Source organism: Drosophila mauritiana, chromosome 3R, assembly GCF_004382145.1.
Source record: "Drosophila mauritiana strain mau12 chromosome 3R, ASM438214v1, whole genome shotgun sequence".
Taxonomy (NCBI): Eukaryota; Metazoa; Arthropoda; class Insecta; order Diptera; family Drosophilidae; genus Drosophila; species Drosophila mauritiana.
This window is the reverse complement of record NC_046670.1, coordinates 20,101,824-20,118,699: the sequence shown is the minus strand read 5'-3', so window position 1 is coordinate 20,118,699 and position 16,876 is coordinate 20,101,824. Positions and strand designations below refer to the sequence as shown.

At 41.3% G+C, this 16,876-nt stretch overlaps 3 protein-coding genes across 4 annotated transcripts; all 3 read left to right on the top strand.

Moving 5' to 3' along the window:
- The first annotated feature begins 5,189 nt into the window (after nucleotides 1-5,189).
- LOC117144545 lies at nucleotides 5,190-5,953 on the top strand. Its single transcript, XM_033309781.1, has 2 exons — nucleotides 5,190-5,320; nucleotides 5,369-5,953. The coding sequence occupies exons 1-2, from the start codon at nucleotides 5,210-5,212 to the stop codon at nucleotides 5,891-5,893; spliced, it is 636 nt and encodes a 211-aa protein (XP_033165672.1). The 5' UTR covers nucleotides 5,190-5,209; the 3' UTR covers nucleotides 5,894-5,953.
- A 1,318-nt stretch (nucleotides 5,954-7,271) lies between these two features.
- On the top strand, nucleotides 7,272-8,623 carry LOC117142882 (probable V-type proton ATPase subunit d 2). The gene is made up of 2 exons (XM_033307155.1): nucleotides 7,272-8,026; nucleotides 8,086-8,623. Exons 1-2 carry the CDS (start codon nucleotides 7,341-7,343, stop codon nucleotides 8,450-8,452), a joined length of 1,053 nt encoding a protein of 350 aa, XP_033163046.1. The 5' UTR covers nucleotides 7,272-7,340; the 3' UTR covers nucleotides 8,453-8,623.
- Nucleotides 8,624-8,706: 83 nt separating this feature from the next.
- On the top strand, nucleotides 8,707-16,052 carry LOC117142881 (RING finger protein unkempt). Of its 2 annotated transcripts, XM_033307153.1 has the most exons (9): nucleotides 8,709-8,798; nucleotides 8,867-9,076; nucleotides 10,215-10,634; nucleotides 10,698-10,900; nucleotides 11,163-11,272; nucleotides 11,472-11,574; nucleotides 11,739-11,861; nucleotides 11,922-12,502; nucleotides 12,558-16,052. In XM_033307153.1, exons 1-9 carry the CDS (start codon nucleotides 8,734-8,736, stop codon nucleotides 12,753-12,755), a joined length of 2,013 nt encoding a protein of 670 aa, XP_033163044.1. In that variant the 5' UTR covers nucleotides 8,709-8,733; the 3' UTR covers nucleotides 12,756-16,052. The 2 variants fall into 2 exon arrangements, with proteins under 2 accessions (XP_033163045.1, XP_033163044.1); XM_033307154.1 differs by lacking the exons at nucleotides 11,163-11,272; nucleotides 11,472-11,574 and having other exon boundaries at nucleotides 8,707-8,798.
- The last annotated feature ends 824 nt before the right edge of the window (nucleotides 16,053-16,876 follow it).

Genomic DNA, 16,876 nt, shown 5'->3' with positions numbered 1-16,876 from the left:
GATGACCTCTGACGTCAATTGCTTGATATATTTACCCCAAATTTTTTCATTCATATGCGTTTATGGAATTGAATCCCACGCACGAGATTATATGTGTATATATACATTTTTTTTTGGAATGCCACTGAAACTGCCCCGTCTAATAACTGGCACATTGCGGTGAATAAATGCTCAATTGCCTTAGTTATAAATCTTGTTATATAATTGCGAAGAAAGGGAAGGGACACTTACAGCCGCAAAATCAGTATTTCATGTGCCTGTGTGTGTGTGTGTGTGTGTGGGAGGCCAAAGAACACGAACCAGTTTCAAGTGTGCCAATTAGGTATTCCATCTAAAGTCTCGACTCCTCCAAGATCTGGGTATTCCATTTGTGACTCTGCACACTGGGCATTAAATTATATTGTGCAAAGAATTGTAAACAAATTAAATAAGAAATGGGTTTTGAATAGTACTTAAAAGTCGTAGCAAATCATATTACATTGCTAAATCATAATGACATATTTAAGCATATTTAATATGAATTGAAAGCTTATCTTTGTTGCAACAATTAACACCCAATTCTTGCTGTGTAAATCTTGTACATCTATTCGCCTGCATCTTCTTATTTCCCAAGGTCGTGATTAAAGGGCGTTGAAATTCATGAGCTGTTGTTTTGGCAAATCGCTCTCGAACGAAACCATCAGCTAGATTGAATTATTTGCATGAGCGGCGACAGACACACGTGGCTGGCACACGTGGCTGTGCTTGGGGATAATGTGAGCATGAGAGTCCTCCCTTAGGTCCTTCCAATTTAAAGTAATCCCTCGACACGAGCCTCTCGATTTTCATGTTGTTCCGTTCTAAATGGCCAAGTGTGGCATATGCACCAACGACCCAGTTGCGAGGACCTATTGCGTTTATTTTTAGCCAAGTTGCAGGTGCATTCAGGCCTTGGCTAACTGCATTTGCCACTGGCCAATAAATAATTACGGGCACGTAGAGCGGATCTGCTTGATTAAGGGTGGAGCTGGGGGAAGTTCACCAACGCATGTCAATGTCATTGCGTGCCCAGCATGGAAAAGTGGTTTGGGTCGGGGGTCAACCTGCTGACGTCCTTGGATGACCTCTGGCCGGGCAGTGAACTCCAGGATTGCATGACACAGTGGCAGGACGAAAGTGGGCTAACCGCCATTTGCATGCCAACCTGGGCAGAAGTGACCTAGGATGCATTTGGAGCCACGAAGAAAATCCTTCTGCAGTCGGTACGTGCCGCAGCTGCAAGGAAATCGCACAAGGCTCACCTCGGCCAGAAATAAATAAAAGTATATAAATAGCTTGCGCTTTTGAAAGACTTCTTACTCCCTGAGAAGTCGAAAGATTTATTGGCCAAACAAAAGACTAAGCCAACAAAATTAATTGCGCACAAAAAATCGTGATACATTTTTGTTGTGGGGAAACATATTTGTTTATATTCTATACTAAGCATATAAATTATGTTTCGCCTTGAAGTAGGCAATAGATTTTGATAATACTTTTATATTTAGTAATAAGAAATTAATGACTTTAAATAAAATGAGTTTATAACGTTACAAAGTTCTGCAATCAAAGACAAAGTCTTGTGTCCGATTAGCAACTTCCGTCGAAGGTACTTTCGTTTATTACCCTTTAGTCTTCGAATCTCAAGTCCTTTCGACTGATATCAGCTGATAGTAGCTGATATTGTGTGACGTTAATGGCCAGTCCCTATGAGTCGACGAACTGTGCCTAATTAGCTGCCAATGGGCGCCAGACCGGCCCAAATCACAAGTCGCCTAATCCGAAACTTATCTGGAGTGTGCAATTTCCCCTTGTGACTTAGCGGTCACTTTAATGTTAATTAGCCATCAAGTGGGTGGCATTAAGATCTTAGTGCACTTTTATGATGTGAAAATCTACTATAGCTGACTTTGAAATGTTAGTGGCACAAGGCGCCCAGTTCGCTCAGAGTTCCATTCACGAATGAATATAAATATAATCAGCTGAAATGGGAGGATAAGCTCAGGAAATGTTTAAACGATTATGACATCGGCGCTGTTTTAGCTTATGGCAAAACTCCAGTGTGGAGACATCTGATGGCTTCCCTGTCACGCTGGTCAACAAAGCTATCCATAAATTCTGTCTCGCGACCGTACTGGGGTTTTTCGCTGTCACAGTCCTAGCCGTATCTGGTAGCTGTATCTGGAGCAGTATCTGTATCTGCACCTTCACCTGTATCTGTATCTGTATTCGAATCTGGATCTTGGCCGGCGCATGACTCCTGTTGACTCAGCGCTACTTTCGCTGACGGATTCGTGCGCAAATATTAGCAACCAGTGCGGCCACAAATTTACGACAGTGACTTATCTGCTCCAAAAGGGGTTCCATATAACTATAGCTACTATGTGGGGTGGTATCCACCTGCGACTTGGGTTAAGCTGGATGTATTTGGTCAAGTCTAGACATTAGACTGCGACAGTTTGGGATGGTTTATCTAAAACGGGGTTCTATTAGCCAGGAAAAGGCAATATTAGATGATTATACAAGGAGCACCTAACTGCTATAAAAAATCAAATATAAATATATAAAATAAATATTTAAAATGGAAGTGACTACCCATAAAGTGAAGATAATATAACAGCTTGGCTAGCTTTATGGCTAGCCATTCGTTATTCGTTGGTATCTTTAATTAAGTTAGTTTATCTTATTTATGACCGTTTTTACTTGATGTGCTCAGCCATTCCTCGTAGGAAGTTGAACCCGGCAGCAATTTCAGCCATCTATTGTCCTCTTCAGCTCATTAACACACACTCATTAGGGGAGGCCATCCTGTTGTTTTACGGCCCACTTTGACCCCGGACGGAGAACAATGGCAATCAAAGTGGGGACAGGCAATAATCCATCACATGTCACCAAAGTTATTTCGAGCTCGACTGTTGACCGGCATTTTCTGGGGAAAACTGCAAGATTTTCCAGGGTCAGGAGCAGAGGTCAGCAAATAGTTTACAGTCGAATTCGGTTCAAAGTTGAGTGCTCCCAGGGCGTGGAAATAAATCTGCGTTGATTGCCCGAAACTGATGTAACCGACCTGCCGCAACATGCGAAGGATACACCGAAGGATACCCGTGATTCGAGGGAGACAGACAGTGCGTTAAACCCACCTCGTGTCTTTGACCGCCGCTCCTCCTGGCTGATGGATGTGAATTTAAATCCACTTAAATCCCTCTACATTCCTTGCATCGCCCATTCGAACAATTCCCTTGTATGCAAATCGGATAATGGCTAATGGCAGCACCAACAACTGAATTACAATATAAACAGTATGCGCAGCATTTAAGAGATTCCGATAAAAGCGCCCCTGGCCAGCGACTTATAATTGGGAATCGAAGGCCACAAAAGCATAGAATTCTCTGGCATTTTCCTGGAAACGCATCAAGGGGGAAACTTTCACCAGCTGCACTCAAAGGAAACCAATAAAACTTGGTCAACTCTCAAGTGACGGACAACGTGTTTGTCAAGGTTAAAGCGAGTCCAATTGCCTCTCAAACCAGCAGCGTTGGGGGAAACTGCAGTCAAGGTCAGGCAGGATGGGTGGTTGGGTTGGGTGGCTTTGGAGGCAAGCAAACAAACGGAAGCGGATGCCCAGACAAGGCAATTACCATAATTGCCGTACACATGTGCGTACAACTGAGCTGCAAGCCGATGATATGCATGCGTACATAAGTACAGCAGCTTCGGTTCGCTCCAAGGACACTCTTCGAATGGAACCGGAAGGATTGGGGTTTGGGCGAGCGGAGTACCCCGCGGGAGTTGAATTGCAAATAGTTGCGCCATTAGTTGTCGTGCAATTTGCATGACCAGCATACCCACACTAATGAGCTACCCGAGACCCACTTGTCAACCTGTCGAAGTGGATGTGGATGGTATATTGACCCGATTCCCATCGCGAACTTGGCATAATTCTCATTATATTCATTATTTGCATTATTTTCACGCCATTCCCGCTGTTCTAGCAGCTGTTGGCCATTTGGATGGTGGCCAGTTCTCTGGCGGACCATATAGAATGGCTAGAACAAGACCAAAGCTGGCTATTTTCGGATGCCGCGGTAGCCCTTGGCAACGGCATCAGGCCAAACTGATCGAATAACCAACATACGAATAACCAAAACACAAATATGGCGTCTCTTTATCGCTCGGAATTATTTATAGAGCAGCTGGCTTTTGAGTGATAACAGAGGCTGGTCTAAAATTTGCATGATTCACAGATATAGCAGTTAAAAATATTGGATAAGCGTATTCACAAAATTCCCCTTCTATTGCTTTATTTTTAGCCAGGAAGTCTGCTCTACATTCAAATCAATGGGCCAACGTTGCGTATGAGTAACGTGCGGGCAAAGTTAGATAAGATTAATAATTTAAAGCGATTGTAACGTCAAAGATGTATGGTAATTGTGTGCTTGTTAAATCTTTATTAAATGCTTTTCTTATGAATAACTGAGAAATAACTGGAATTTTGAAACGAATGTTAATCTTTCACAATAATTTTTAGTGACCTCAAAATTTGCTCATATCTCTAAAAAAATACACACCCAATGAAATGCGCAATATAATTGTGAAAAATTGACAACCGAATCGTGAATGTCAATGAAAATTCCAACGATTGATTTGTAGTATTCTAAATTTATGAATTGCCCGCAAATTAATTTCGCTGGGGAAACAACCGATCCCCTTGCAGTCAGCTGACCCACAAATAATCTTTGGCTATAAATCGAGGGCGCGGTTTTTCAGTCAAGTGTGTCTATAAAAATCACGACGTTGATTGGAGGGCTTTATCGGTCAGATAGCTCTCCCCGAATTCCACCGTCTGGCTAATTGCACATATCTAATCTGACGCAGTTCTTTTTCTGGCTACTGGTGTGGTTGGGTTTAGACTAATTACTATATAGTCATGTCGCCCCAGTCATGCGACCAGATATTTCTGCCTCGCGTGGTGGCAATCTTTATGTCCAGCTAAAATTGGATGTTTGCTGATCTCTTAAAGCCCCAAAATGACTCTTGGGCTTGTTTTTGTATGCCCATCATATTTGTTAATAAAATGATTAAAGTTTATTGAATTAAAATATGTGTGCTATTATTAGCTGACTATCTGTATCCTAGACAATAATTTAAGTAGGCATTGAGTTGATTATCCCAAGTCAAATATAATATAGACAAAATGATTGCCAAGCTGCGCAAGATTTATCCCAGTGGAAAGGCGGTTAGACATTGCCCCGCTCCATGCTCCACAACGGACCTGAACGATGCAGAAAAGGATTCCAATGTCAAGGTAGGCGAATCGAAATCCTTATTCCAAGTCCGCTAAATTCCCTCCCAGAAAAGGCGAGCCGAATATCTCGTCGAGCGAATGCAGCGGCTGCTGCTCTTCCTGACCGTCTTCCTCCTTTTTCCCGTGGTGATCTTCGTCATCTTCAAGTTCTTGATAATGGAGCCGCTCTATGGGAACAGCGATTACAATGTGGGCATTGGATCTGGCCTAGCCACTGTGATTGTGATGCATGTCCTGGCCACGGGCTATATCCTGCGCCTGATCTTCGTTCAGGAGATTTCGAGCATGGAGAAGCTGGAGTGGGAAGTTCTGGTGCCGCCAAACACCCAGTTTCATGGATCCGTGTTCATTGTCCTGCTGCTGATGTCCTACTGCTGCCTGATCATTGGCTTTCCCATAGCCACCTTCTTTGCCCTGAAATTCGTGGTGCTCAAGAGCTATGCCCACATCAATGCCGATATTATTTCGGCCATTTGCACCGTAGTTGCCGTTCATGCAGCAGTTGGCTTCTACATCTACCGAGCCATCTATGCAAAGAGTGCCACGGCCAAAAGCGCCAAAATATCGCTGTAAAATAATTGTATCTCTACCTTTCGACTATCTTAGTTATACCAAATACATCACAATACTTTCTCCTCCCACAATGATTTTGTATATATCTGAAACACTTCCTGCTTTCATCATGTGGCTGACATATTTCCGTGAAAATCGCCAATGCAAAAATGCTACCCACGCGATGATTTCTGTTTTTGGCTGAAAGCAATATGAGTTGGAAGCGCATTTCAGCCGTCACTTGTCCATCCCGCGATTCGGACTTCTTGACGGGCACATGTCCAGGGATTTTTTGTCGTTGGACAAAGAACGACTGCAGCCTAAGACTTTCCGCATGGAAAGTTTGCGGTAGTGACGAGCCCTCGACATGGCCAATGCCAACTTTGAACCGAACAACGTGATCTTATTTATTGCCCATATCGGCCAAGTTTTGTCAGCTGCCATGACTTTGTCCAAATATCTTTAAAGTCTTTGACAACGTTGAAAGGCAACAGGTGGATCTCATGATTCAAGTTCAATACTTCAACTCTTACCATTTTTTTCCAGCACATTCACAACTCCAGAAGGCAGAATTTCTTTGGTGACAGTTCCATTTTTCATCTGCCAGAAGGAATTAGTTCAATTTGATGATAATGCAACGTGAGGAGGTGTCTTTACTCGCATTGACACCCCCCTGTGATGGGCAATTAAATGCTTCGGTGGCAATAATAAATGTCGCTTTATTGCCACATTTATGCGATGCACACGCGGCGACACTAACAAGGCAAAGAAATATCAAAAACAAAGGCCACGCGAGAAATTTGTTTATTTGTTCTAGATGAATGGCCGAGTATATTGTAACAACTTGCAGTTGGAATGCTATTGGCACGAGCGCAGCTAGTTGACTGAGTAAACAAACAGCAAGCAGCAAGTAAACAAATGGCCAAGAGCAACAGGTAATTTCCGTCCAGCATCCTCCAGGCGCATGTGCGGAAAATGCGCGAGAATAGGCCGAAAAATAGCTATCTGAAATTCAAAAAGCAAGCTCTAACTAGGTGCGTTTTCTTATTACTAAAATAATCTAATTGGATGCACATCTTAAATAATCAAACAAATAACATCCTTTCAAATTTAAATTTAAAATTTATAAGCCGTTAGAGCGCTGCCATATTGTCAAAAAGGATAAACGAATGGCAGCCTTACAACATCGGTTGCGCCGTCTAGCGTGCTTAAGGTGAACTACAGCGCATAATCCGGTAGATGACGCTAGCCAAAATTCAAATTATAATGCTATTATCGTAGCATACATATTTATAGCTAAATAATTATTATTTTAGCACCTAGAATTCTTAGTATTTACATAAGAATCAGTTTGTCCGAGAAATACCTATCACTGCATGTTTCATAGATCGATTTCTGCTCTCACTCAAAAGTTGCCTGGTGTCTGAATTCCTTATTAGTAATAGCTCTAAAAAAATAATAAGCCAAAATGTCGATGATATTCAATACGGAGTACGGCTACCTGGAGGCCCTAACGCGTGGATTCAAGAACGGCATGCTGAAGCACTCGGACTATCTAAATCTGACCCAGTGCGAATCCCTCGAGGACGTGATGATCAGCATCCAGGGCACGGATTACGGTCTCATCTTCGGCGGCGAACAATCAGCGCCGTCCGTTGAGAGGATCGAGAGGTGCCTTAGGGACCGTCTGCTGCAGCAGTACTACTACATACGCAGTCATTCGACGGAGCCGCTGACCACCTTCATGGAGTTTATACGATATCCGTTTATGATCGACAACGTGGCGCTTCTGGTCGCTGGCCTGAACAACCATCGATCCATGAAGCGTCTGCTAAGAATGTGCCATCCGCTGGGCGAGTTCGACCAACTGGGCGCCATCGAAGTGGCCTCGAACTCCGCGGAGCTCTTCGACGCTGTTCTAATTGATACGCCCATTGCGCGTTTTGTGCCACGCGATTTGCCCATGGAGTCACTGCGTTACCTCGACGTGGAGATTGTGCGAGCCCATCTGTACCGCGCTTATCTGGAGAAATTCTACGCCTATTGCAGCCAACTGGGCGGCAACACCGCCAACGTGATGACCAATCTGTTGTCCTTCGAGGCGGATCGTCGGACCATCACAATAGCCGTGAACGCTATTGGTAGTGATATCAGGTATATATATCGGTGTAGCTATAAAATTCATTCACTGATAATGCCCAACAAACACGCAGTCCGAAGGATCGTCTAAAGATGTTCCCCACCTGTGGCTACCTGCCCAAGATAGCCTTGGCCTCCATGTCCAATTTGAATGAAACTGATAAAATAAGGGATGTGTGCAATGTGTTCGATGGCTATGGCAAAATGTTCGACAACTTGGAGCGCGACTCGGACGGCATGATTACGCTGGAGGACCGCTTTCTCATGATGGAGGCCAAGAAGAATGTGCAGACCTTCCTGCAGCAGTACCACTTCGGGATCTTCTACTCGTTCATCAAGCTTAAACAGTTGGAGGTCCGCAATATCGTCTGGATCAGCGAGTGCATAGCGCAGCGACAGACGGACAGAATCAACGCCTTCATTCCCATACCCTTGGACTAAAAACGTATTTACTTTCCTTCTTCGCTGTGAAATGTTTTTCCTTCCTTTCTGTTATAATTCTTAAATGGGCGTAGTTTTAAATAAAACAAAGCATAACAATTTCGCATTAATTTTGGCGCCAAATTTAGTTTGCTTGCGTCCCGGCTAACCACCCACCAACTGCGGTGTGTGCACTTGCTAACCAATCGATATCAACGACGCCCACGAAAATTATCGATAATAATCGACTTAAGGCCATGGATGCCCGACGCACCGATGTTTTTTGCACATCACTAACAACGATGTTGGCAAATGAAACGAACAAGCTGCTGCTTTCCTCGCAGCAGGAAAAGCCAAATCACTACACGTAAATAGATGCAAAATAATACAAACGATAGTTAAAGTGACGTGCAACCTTTCCGCCAACCGTTTCAGCTACCTGAAGGAGTTCCGCGTGGAGCAGTGCCAGTCGTTTTTGCAGCACAAGTGCAACCAGCATCGCCCCTTCGTCTGTTTCAATTGGCATTTTCAAAACCAGCGTCGGCGTCGTCCAGTGCGAAAACGCGATGGCACCTTCAACTACAGTGCGGATAACTATTGCACCAAATACGACGAGACCACTGGGATATGTCCCGAGGGCGACGAGTGAGTAGAAATGTTGTGAAATTCATAGTTTCCGATGGCCCGTGAACTCGCTGGGACGGACGATTGCAGTGGCGGAGGATGGATGAGACAGCAATAGCGAACGACGTAGTATTTTTTTTGTTTCCTCTTTGCGCTCTCCTTCCTTCGCGATGTGTGTGTATCTCTTGTCTTCGTGTTTACAAACAAAAACCATAGTGCGGTTGTATGCAGGGGGGAGAGGTGGGGGCGGTGGCAGGGGCCTGGTAAGCTAAAAGTGAAATTGTAAGTGCGTATGTGGGCGTACTGCTGGCTGTATCTCTGTGCATGTGTATGTGTGTGTGCAGGCGAGGTCACCACCGTGCAAAAGTGAAAGTGATTCCAGCTCAAGTGGGCTAGCAAATTCTTATCAGCATCCGTTTTGTGGTGGTTGTTGCTCTCTTGTCGCATGTATACAGAGGTGGTCAAAAGTATTTACACAACGAGCTTTTTTTTCAATTTGTCAACAATTGAAAAAAAAGCTCGTTGTGTAAATACTTTTGACCACCTCTGTACATGCACAGACGCTAACACACACACAGGCAAGCACAAACACACACACGCGCAGACGAACGGCATCGCTACAAGTGTGTGCGTCATTGTTTTTATTGCGTTTCGCTTTTGCGTGTTTTCTTCTTCGTTTATTTTGATTTTCCCCCGGCAGCTTCGAAATGTACAGTTATTGTGGCTGGCGAGCTTTGGAGAAAAGCTCTGCGAAGTGTAAGAACGGGCTAAAAGTAAAACGCAATTACGCTTTGTGAGAGACAACAACAATATCTGTTTTTATGACCCAGACTCGAGGTCCGACCTCTGACCCCGACCCCCATTCAATCCATTTAGTGTTGTAGTCTCCTTACAGGGTATAAACGGGTATACTGTAATCATTAGTTCAAAGTTCGTAGAAAGTGAAAAGAAAGCGGTTTTAGTTGAGAAAGATGAATTCCTTTTACTTATTAAAAGACTAAACTAAATCATGTATTAAAATGATGATTCTTCCCATGCAAATTTACAACTCTGTTGTTTTTTCTTTCTCTTCTTTTTAATTAATGGGTATCAAACAGTCCATTCACTTGGGTTTGTCGCCTGCTTTGACGTCACTAAAACTCCCTTTCTTCCCGTTTAGATGCCCCTACTTACACCGCACTGCTGGCGACACCGAAAGGCGATACCATCTGCGCTACTACAAGACATGCATGTGCGTCCACGACACCGACAGCCGTGGATACTGCGTCAAGAATGGACTACACTGCGCTTTCGCCCATGGCATGCAGGACCAGCGCCCACCGGTTTATGACATCAAAGAGCTGGAGACCCTGCAGAACGCAGAGACCACACTGGACAGCACTAATGCTCTGAATGCCCTGGACAAGGAGCGCAATTTGATGAACGAGGATCCCAAGTGGCAGGACACCAACTACGTGCTGGCCAACTACAAGACAGAGCCCTGCAAGCGCCCACCGCGCCTGTGCCGCCAAGGATACGCTTGTCCACAGTACCACAATAGCAAGGACAAACGTCGCTCGCCCAGAAAATACAAGTACAGGTAAGATTTACCCTTGAATTAATCTTAAAGTCAGTTTGAAACCACAATGTACCATTTTTTTAGGTCCACTCCTTGCCCCAATGTCAAGCACGGCGAGGAATGGGGAGAACCGGGCAACTGCGAGGCCGGCGATAACTGCCAGTACTGCCACACACGCACCGAGCAGCAGTTCCACCCGGAGATCTACAAGTCGACCAAGTGCAACGATGTCCAGCAGGCCGGATACTGTCCGCGCAGCGTCTTCTGCGCCTTTGCCCATGTGGAACGTAAGTATAGAGGATTCGATGAGCTAATAGATAGGACTCAGCCTAGGCGCTGTGCTCCACAACCAGTTGTAGGGATTTGTTTAGGGCCAAGTTATGATATTACAGTTCTAACGTTATGTTTGTCTTTTACTCGCCTCATCCATCAAACCGCAAATCTGTTTCCAACTATCATTCAAATCCTTTGAAAACATGTGCATCAAAAAATGTTTGCTTTGCCGCTCGGTGTTGCTTGTCCATGTAACTACTCCCAATCCAAATAAAGCATGCTCAATTGACGAGAAGAAGCGGGATCACACGGTATCCCTAATCGAGCTTATTTCCAATGCCTTTCCTGATTTAAAAGCTCAGGATGCGTTTCAAGGGGTCGATAATGTACGTATTACCGAAGCAATAACACTCATCCAAATAACGCCATCGATTTGCATCGCCTAAACCCAAACGTACTACCACACATCGTTTGCCGCTCTAATCCAGCTAACCATCATCAACTAACTGCTTAACACTTTCAATAAGCCATTTAATCATGTGTCCTGCTCTCCTCGATGTTTTTCTTTTCGTTTTGTTCTCTTAGTTGTTGAACATTGATGGTAATAGCACCAATAAAATGTTGGTAGACGCTTTGGAAAACACAACAAATTTCAGCAAAATTTTAAGTTTCTCACGACCCCTGGACAGTGAGTATCCCATAGTCCTGACATGCGTACGCCTAAGTTATACACTAGAAATCAGTTCTCCGTGTTGGTTGTAGACAAAGAATGTCAGCGCTTAGATAGCAAATGCCTTACCCACTTGCCTAACCGAAAATCAATAATTTTTTGTCTTCACTCTTTGCAAGCAGCTTGCTCAATGGACGATCCGCGCGAGAACTCATTGTCGGCGAGTCTGGCCAATACTAGCTTATTAACACGTTCCTCGGCGCCAATTAACATTCCTAATACGACTCTAAGTAACTCAATTAACGGTAAGTCATCAATGGGCTACGAGTGCAAACTAATTGGTAAAGCTAATTCCATTTGCACAGATTTTAACTCAGGTGGCTTCGCCGTCAACATTCCCAGCAGCTCGCTCACCTACAGTCCCACCAACCATGCCAATCTCTTCAACGTGGACGCCTTCAACTATGGCGGCTCAAACAAACTCAGCAATTCCCTTACGGCCACCCAGAACGATAGCAGTCTCTTCTTTCCGTCGCGCATCATATCGCCTGGCTTTGGCGATGGCTTGTCGATTAGTCCTTCGGTGAGGATATCCGAATTGAATACCATACGCGACGACATCAACAGCAGCTCAGTGGGAAATAGTCTGTTCGAGAACACTCTTAATACGGCCAAGAATGCGTTCAGCCTTCAATCTCTGCAGTCGCAAAACAACACCGACTTGGGTCGCATCACCAATGAACTGCTCACGAAGAATGCGCAAATTCACAAGTTGAACGGACGCTTCGAGGACATGTCATGCAAGCTAAAGATCGCGGAGCTGCATCGGGACAAGGCCAAGCAGGAGGCGCAGGAGTGGAAGGAACGTTATGACCTAGCACAGATACAGCTAAATTTGCCAGCAGAGCTTCGGGACTTGTCCATACAGAAATTGAAGCAATTGCAGGTTAGTCACTTAATTAATTTCCCAATTCAATGGATTTAACCTGCTACCATTTTAGGCCAAGCTGCGCACCGACTTGGAGGAGGTCGACAAAGTATTATATCTAGAAAATGCCAAGAAGTGCATGAAGTGCGAGGAGAACAATCGTACGGTTACTCTGGAGCCGTGCAACCACCTGTCTATCTGCAATACATGCGCTGAATCGGTCACCGAGTGTCCCTACTGTCAGGTGCCGGTAATAACCACCCACACCTAGAACATGTTTTATCAGCAACAGGACCACAAGTGGCCCTTTGGCTGAAAATCGGATAGGAAAGGGAAAGGGGATTCCGATGGTATATGAATGGATCATGGGGATCAAGACCGCGAACAGCATGACAATGTGGTACTCACAAAGCAAACTTTAGTCTTAAGCGAAACGTTGAAACTTTTGAACAGTTAGGATTTGACACATGCCTACTACTTGTGCATGTGGCAGGGAATATATAATTTATGTTTTCAATCTACGCAAAATATGCAAATTATCGTCATGAATATTAGCAATTACTAGGCACAAACTATTAATTGAATTAGCTAGCAGCTCTAAACGAATAAGTATGTAATTTTATTTTTGTTTATTTTTTCTCAAATCGAATCGAATACAGGAAAAAACATTTTAAATTGATTTTGTACTATGCTTTATGTAACCACCTTTTTTAATTTTGTTTAATATTCAGTGTTTAGGCATACATATAATCTAATCTACTGCACGAATTTGCAATGTCTCATTTATTTTTTTTTTTTAACCACATATATTTGTGTATCTCTATATTTGTATTTAAATATGCTAAACTTTCAGTCATATTGTACTTTTCACTAGTATTACATAAGAAATTATGAAAACTAAACAATTACATACAAGATGTAATTGGATGAAAGATATATAAATATAAAATATATTAATTTTTCTAGACACTTTTAGCAATTGACTATTAACAAATTTATAGAAACCAACAAATTTAACAATATATTGTCGCATAGAAGAGCAGAAAACAACCACAAACAAACAAATACCACCAGTGATTTTATATAAGCCGAAACTTTTCAAACTGTATTTTTTATGTATGTGTTTCAAACTTGTGAATGCAAACTACAACTAAAAGCCAAGACAATGGTCATAAAATCAATGTAACTGACGGCAAATCAATCTTAGTCAGTACTCAGCTTTTATTTTCCTTTTCCAAATGCACAAAAAGTAATTATAGATGTTGAAACGAGAAGTAACTAAATGCGACAACGCTTTTCCTTATCGAAAGTTCATTTTGTCTTTTTGAAAACCAAGTTGAATGTATTAAGACACTTTGCTTTTATTTAGGCTTTGGTGCAGCTCATGTAAGCCAATGCCAATTAACCAGTCACAAAATTATCAACTTACGTATATAATCTATTAGGTTACTTTGTGATTTGAATAGTGCTTTAAGTACTTACTTTGCAGCTGACTTCAATTTTCATTTTACTTTCATAGTCTCAACTGGACGCTTCCAATTTAGTAAAAGCAAAAAAAAATGAATCGTCAATGTCAAAACGTAGTATTTAAGTCATATAAAATCCAGCATTTGGCTGATGGTACAAGAACGAATATGAATAGATATATATTTATGGAAAATTTGAACGCAGATTCGATGAGTGCGATGTAGAAAGCATAAACAATAAAAGTAACTCGATACAGCGAAATGAACAGAGTTTAATGAAAATGTAAAACCGTCTTCAAAAACCATTGTATTTTTCTGCGAATTAAAATTATCAAACGTAATCAATTGGACAATGTTGAATGAAACTGAAACGTGTTGTTAGCTAGTTGAGTTGAATTGATAAAGATGTAATCAAAATGAAACTGTTCTGGGAATGAATTGAATATGAACATGAAATATGAACTTAGGCATTTATTGGAAACAAAAGCAACACTATGAATATATACAAATGAAAAACTGAATTATATTATTACAAAGCTAACTAGGAAAGGCAGCGCAAAGGCTCTTATCTCTGTGTGTGTTTGTACTGTGTTTTGTAGAAGCCAAATCAGCAAGGAATACAAATAATTAATAAATATAACAATAAACAATTGTGTGTTAACTTATAAATGCTTTAATAGTTTATGATACAAGTGTACACAAAAAAACTAAAAATCACGAGAACAAACAATGAGAAAATTGGTTTTATAATGGAGCTGTTGAGTCGCAAATCTATTGTGTGTAGTACCAAACTAAACTGAAAACTGAATGCATACCTCTCTCAGAATATCCCTGACTCTCATCACCGGGCACAGTTTGAAAGATTTGCTAATTTACTTTATGAATCTCCACGATATACATGGGATGTCTAGCGACCTACGCGTTTTTCAACCCCATTCCAGCAAAAACCAATGCAAAGCAATTTTACAACATGTCAAGAAATCCATTTCACGCCATCTCAACTGTGAAGAATCAAACAGAAACCAGATCGAAAAGTATATGTACGTTACATACATATATATTTATAGATGACACATGTATTTTGTATACGCTACTGTAAGAGTGATTTTTATGTGATTTTGAAACTACTTGAATATGTGATCCAGAAATATATAAAAAACAAAAAAAGAACAAAAAAAATACAAAATAATATTTATATATATAAATGCAAGCTCGCGACAGTAAACAGCAATAAAACAAATCAAATTGTAAACCAACTTGACTTTATGTACAACAACAATGACGACAAAGAATATGTTGTACAGCTCCAGCTCCATTTAGAAAACAAAAGGCAAGAGAAGAACGATTTTGGTAGTGGAAGAGATATGGACACACATAGCATACTTAACAAATTGTCAAAAAAAAAAAACACGTAGACCACAAAAACATCAAAACCTTAAGGATACAAAAAAAGAACAAGTAAATAAATGTCTAAATTATCAAATTGAATTAGTAGCTAGCTTATAGAGTTCTCAAGTGAAAATTTACCAATGGAAATACAAACGAGTAACAAAAGCAAAGGCAATTACTTCTCTAGCTCTAGAACTAAGAACAAATGTTTGCTACCAATTGTTTCAACTAGTTAATTCATAATAAATTAACAAATTGTAGAAAACTGTAACTGAAGGTTTAACAAGCATGGCAACAAAAAAAAAAAACAAAAACATGACAACTCTGAACACCGAACAGGAATTTTAAATATGAAATCGCGGAGACCGAGCAATTTGCAACCGAAAGTACTGTCTAGTATTTTAAACTTGTCTACAACAATTATGAATCAAATGGATTTATGCAGTTTTGTGCGAACCAAGCCCACACAGACACACACAATAAGTGAAAACTCGACGAACTAAGTGGAATCAATTTAAATAATTTAGTTTTTTTTTCTAGAATACTACAAATGTGTGTCAAGACCTAAATGAAATAAGCAGAATTTGAAACTTTTACTAGAAATAACCGCTGAACTAGATTCGAACAAATTCATCAGCTCTGTATAAGTTACAACTTACAACTAGCCTAGGCTATAGAAAATATGACAAATATATTAATCCATATATAGAATATCTATGAAAATTGTATGCCTAATTTGCGGTTCATGTCTCGGCTAAATCTTACTTCAGTTTTGATCAGTTCAGTTTAAGCTTATATATGTTTTCTTTGTTTACCTCCGATTATATGGGGTCGAATGATATTAATACCGATGCGCCGATACTGGTCAGATGCAATAAAGCTCTTGGCTTATACAATTTCTTATCGGGGATTTATTGGCGCGGAAACGCGGTCATAGCAATCAATTTTATCACTTGCTGTATAAATTAAAGTACATCCCCTAATGTTGTAAAACTAAAAGACCAAAAACAATATTTGCTAAACGATGATATTTTGCTTCATTATTTCCATTTTGTAGAGACTCGCTTTATTTCCTCGCCTCACCGGGCAATGTTGTGTGTTATTGCTAAAGTTATTGTCAAGAGTGAATAATTATATACGAGTATATTTAGAGAGAGACAGAATCAAGAAAATTAGTATTGTAATGTTTTGAAATGACAAAAGATACAAACAATAGACTCGGATTCAAAAACACCCTTCCACATTGTAGAGAATGCAACCTTAACAAATCAATTATTGAACTAGTTATGCCCCACAGAGGATATGAACACAAATATTTGAATATTTATGTACACATATTACATATTACCTACGGATAGCATTATCAAATTATTATCAAGCAAATTGTGTAGCAATTTAGTTATGTATTTCGAAATCGAGAACAAATGTTTGTCCAAGGCGACCACAAAAGCAACAAAAGCATCTGCCTCAATCCGAATGTACACACCTCTATATATATTTACGAACCTAAGTGTTGGCAATAATCGAGCGGACAGCA

What these genes read in the sequence shown, in the direction of transcription:
- LOC117144545 (XM_033309781.1), top strand. Translation starts at nt 5,210, where the DNA reads ATGATTGCCAAGCTGCGCAAGATTTATCCCAGTGGAAAGGCGGTTAGA. An exon ending in AAAAGGATTCCAATGTCAAG is followed by an intron (nt 5,321 to 5,368) that starts GTAGGCGAATCG and finishes ATTCCCTCCCAG; the next exon opens with AAAAGGCGAGCCGAATATCT.
- LOC117142881 (XM_033307153.1), top strand. Translation starts at nt 8,734, where the DNA reads ATGTTGGCAAATGAAACGAACAAGCTGCTGCTTTCCTCGCAGCAGGAA. An exon ending in GAAAAGCCAAATCACTACAC is followed by an intron (nt 8,799 to 8,866) that starts GTAAATAGATGC and finishes CAACCGTTTCAG; the next exon opens with CTACCTGAAGGAGTTCCGCG. An exon ending in TTTCTCACGACCCCTGGACA is followed by an intron (nt 11,575 to 11,738) that starts GTGAGTATCCCA and finishes CTTTGCAAGCAG; the next exon opens with CTTGCTCAATGGACGATCCG.
- LOC117142882 (XM_033307155.1), top strand. Translation starts at nt 7,341, where the DNA reads ATGTCGATGATATTCAATACGGAGTACGGCTACCTGGAGGCCCTAACG. An exon ending in GCTATTGGTAGTGATATCAG is followed by an intron (nt 8,027 to 8,085) that starts GTATATATATCG and finishes ACAAACACGCAG; the next exon opens with TCCGAAGGATCGTCTAAAGA.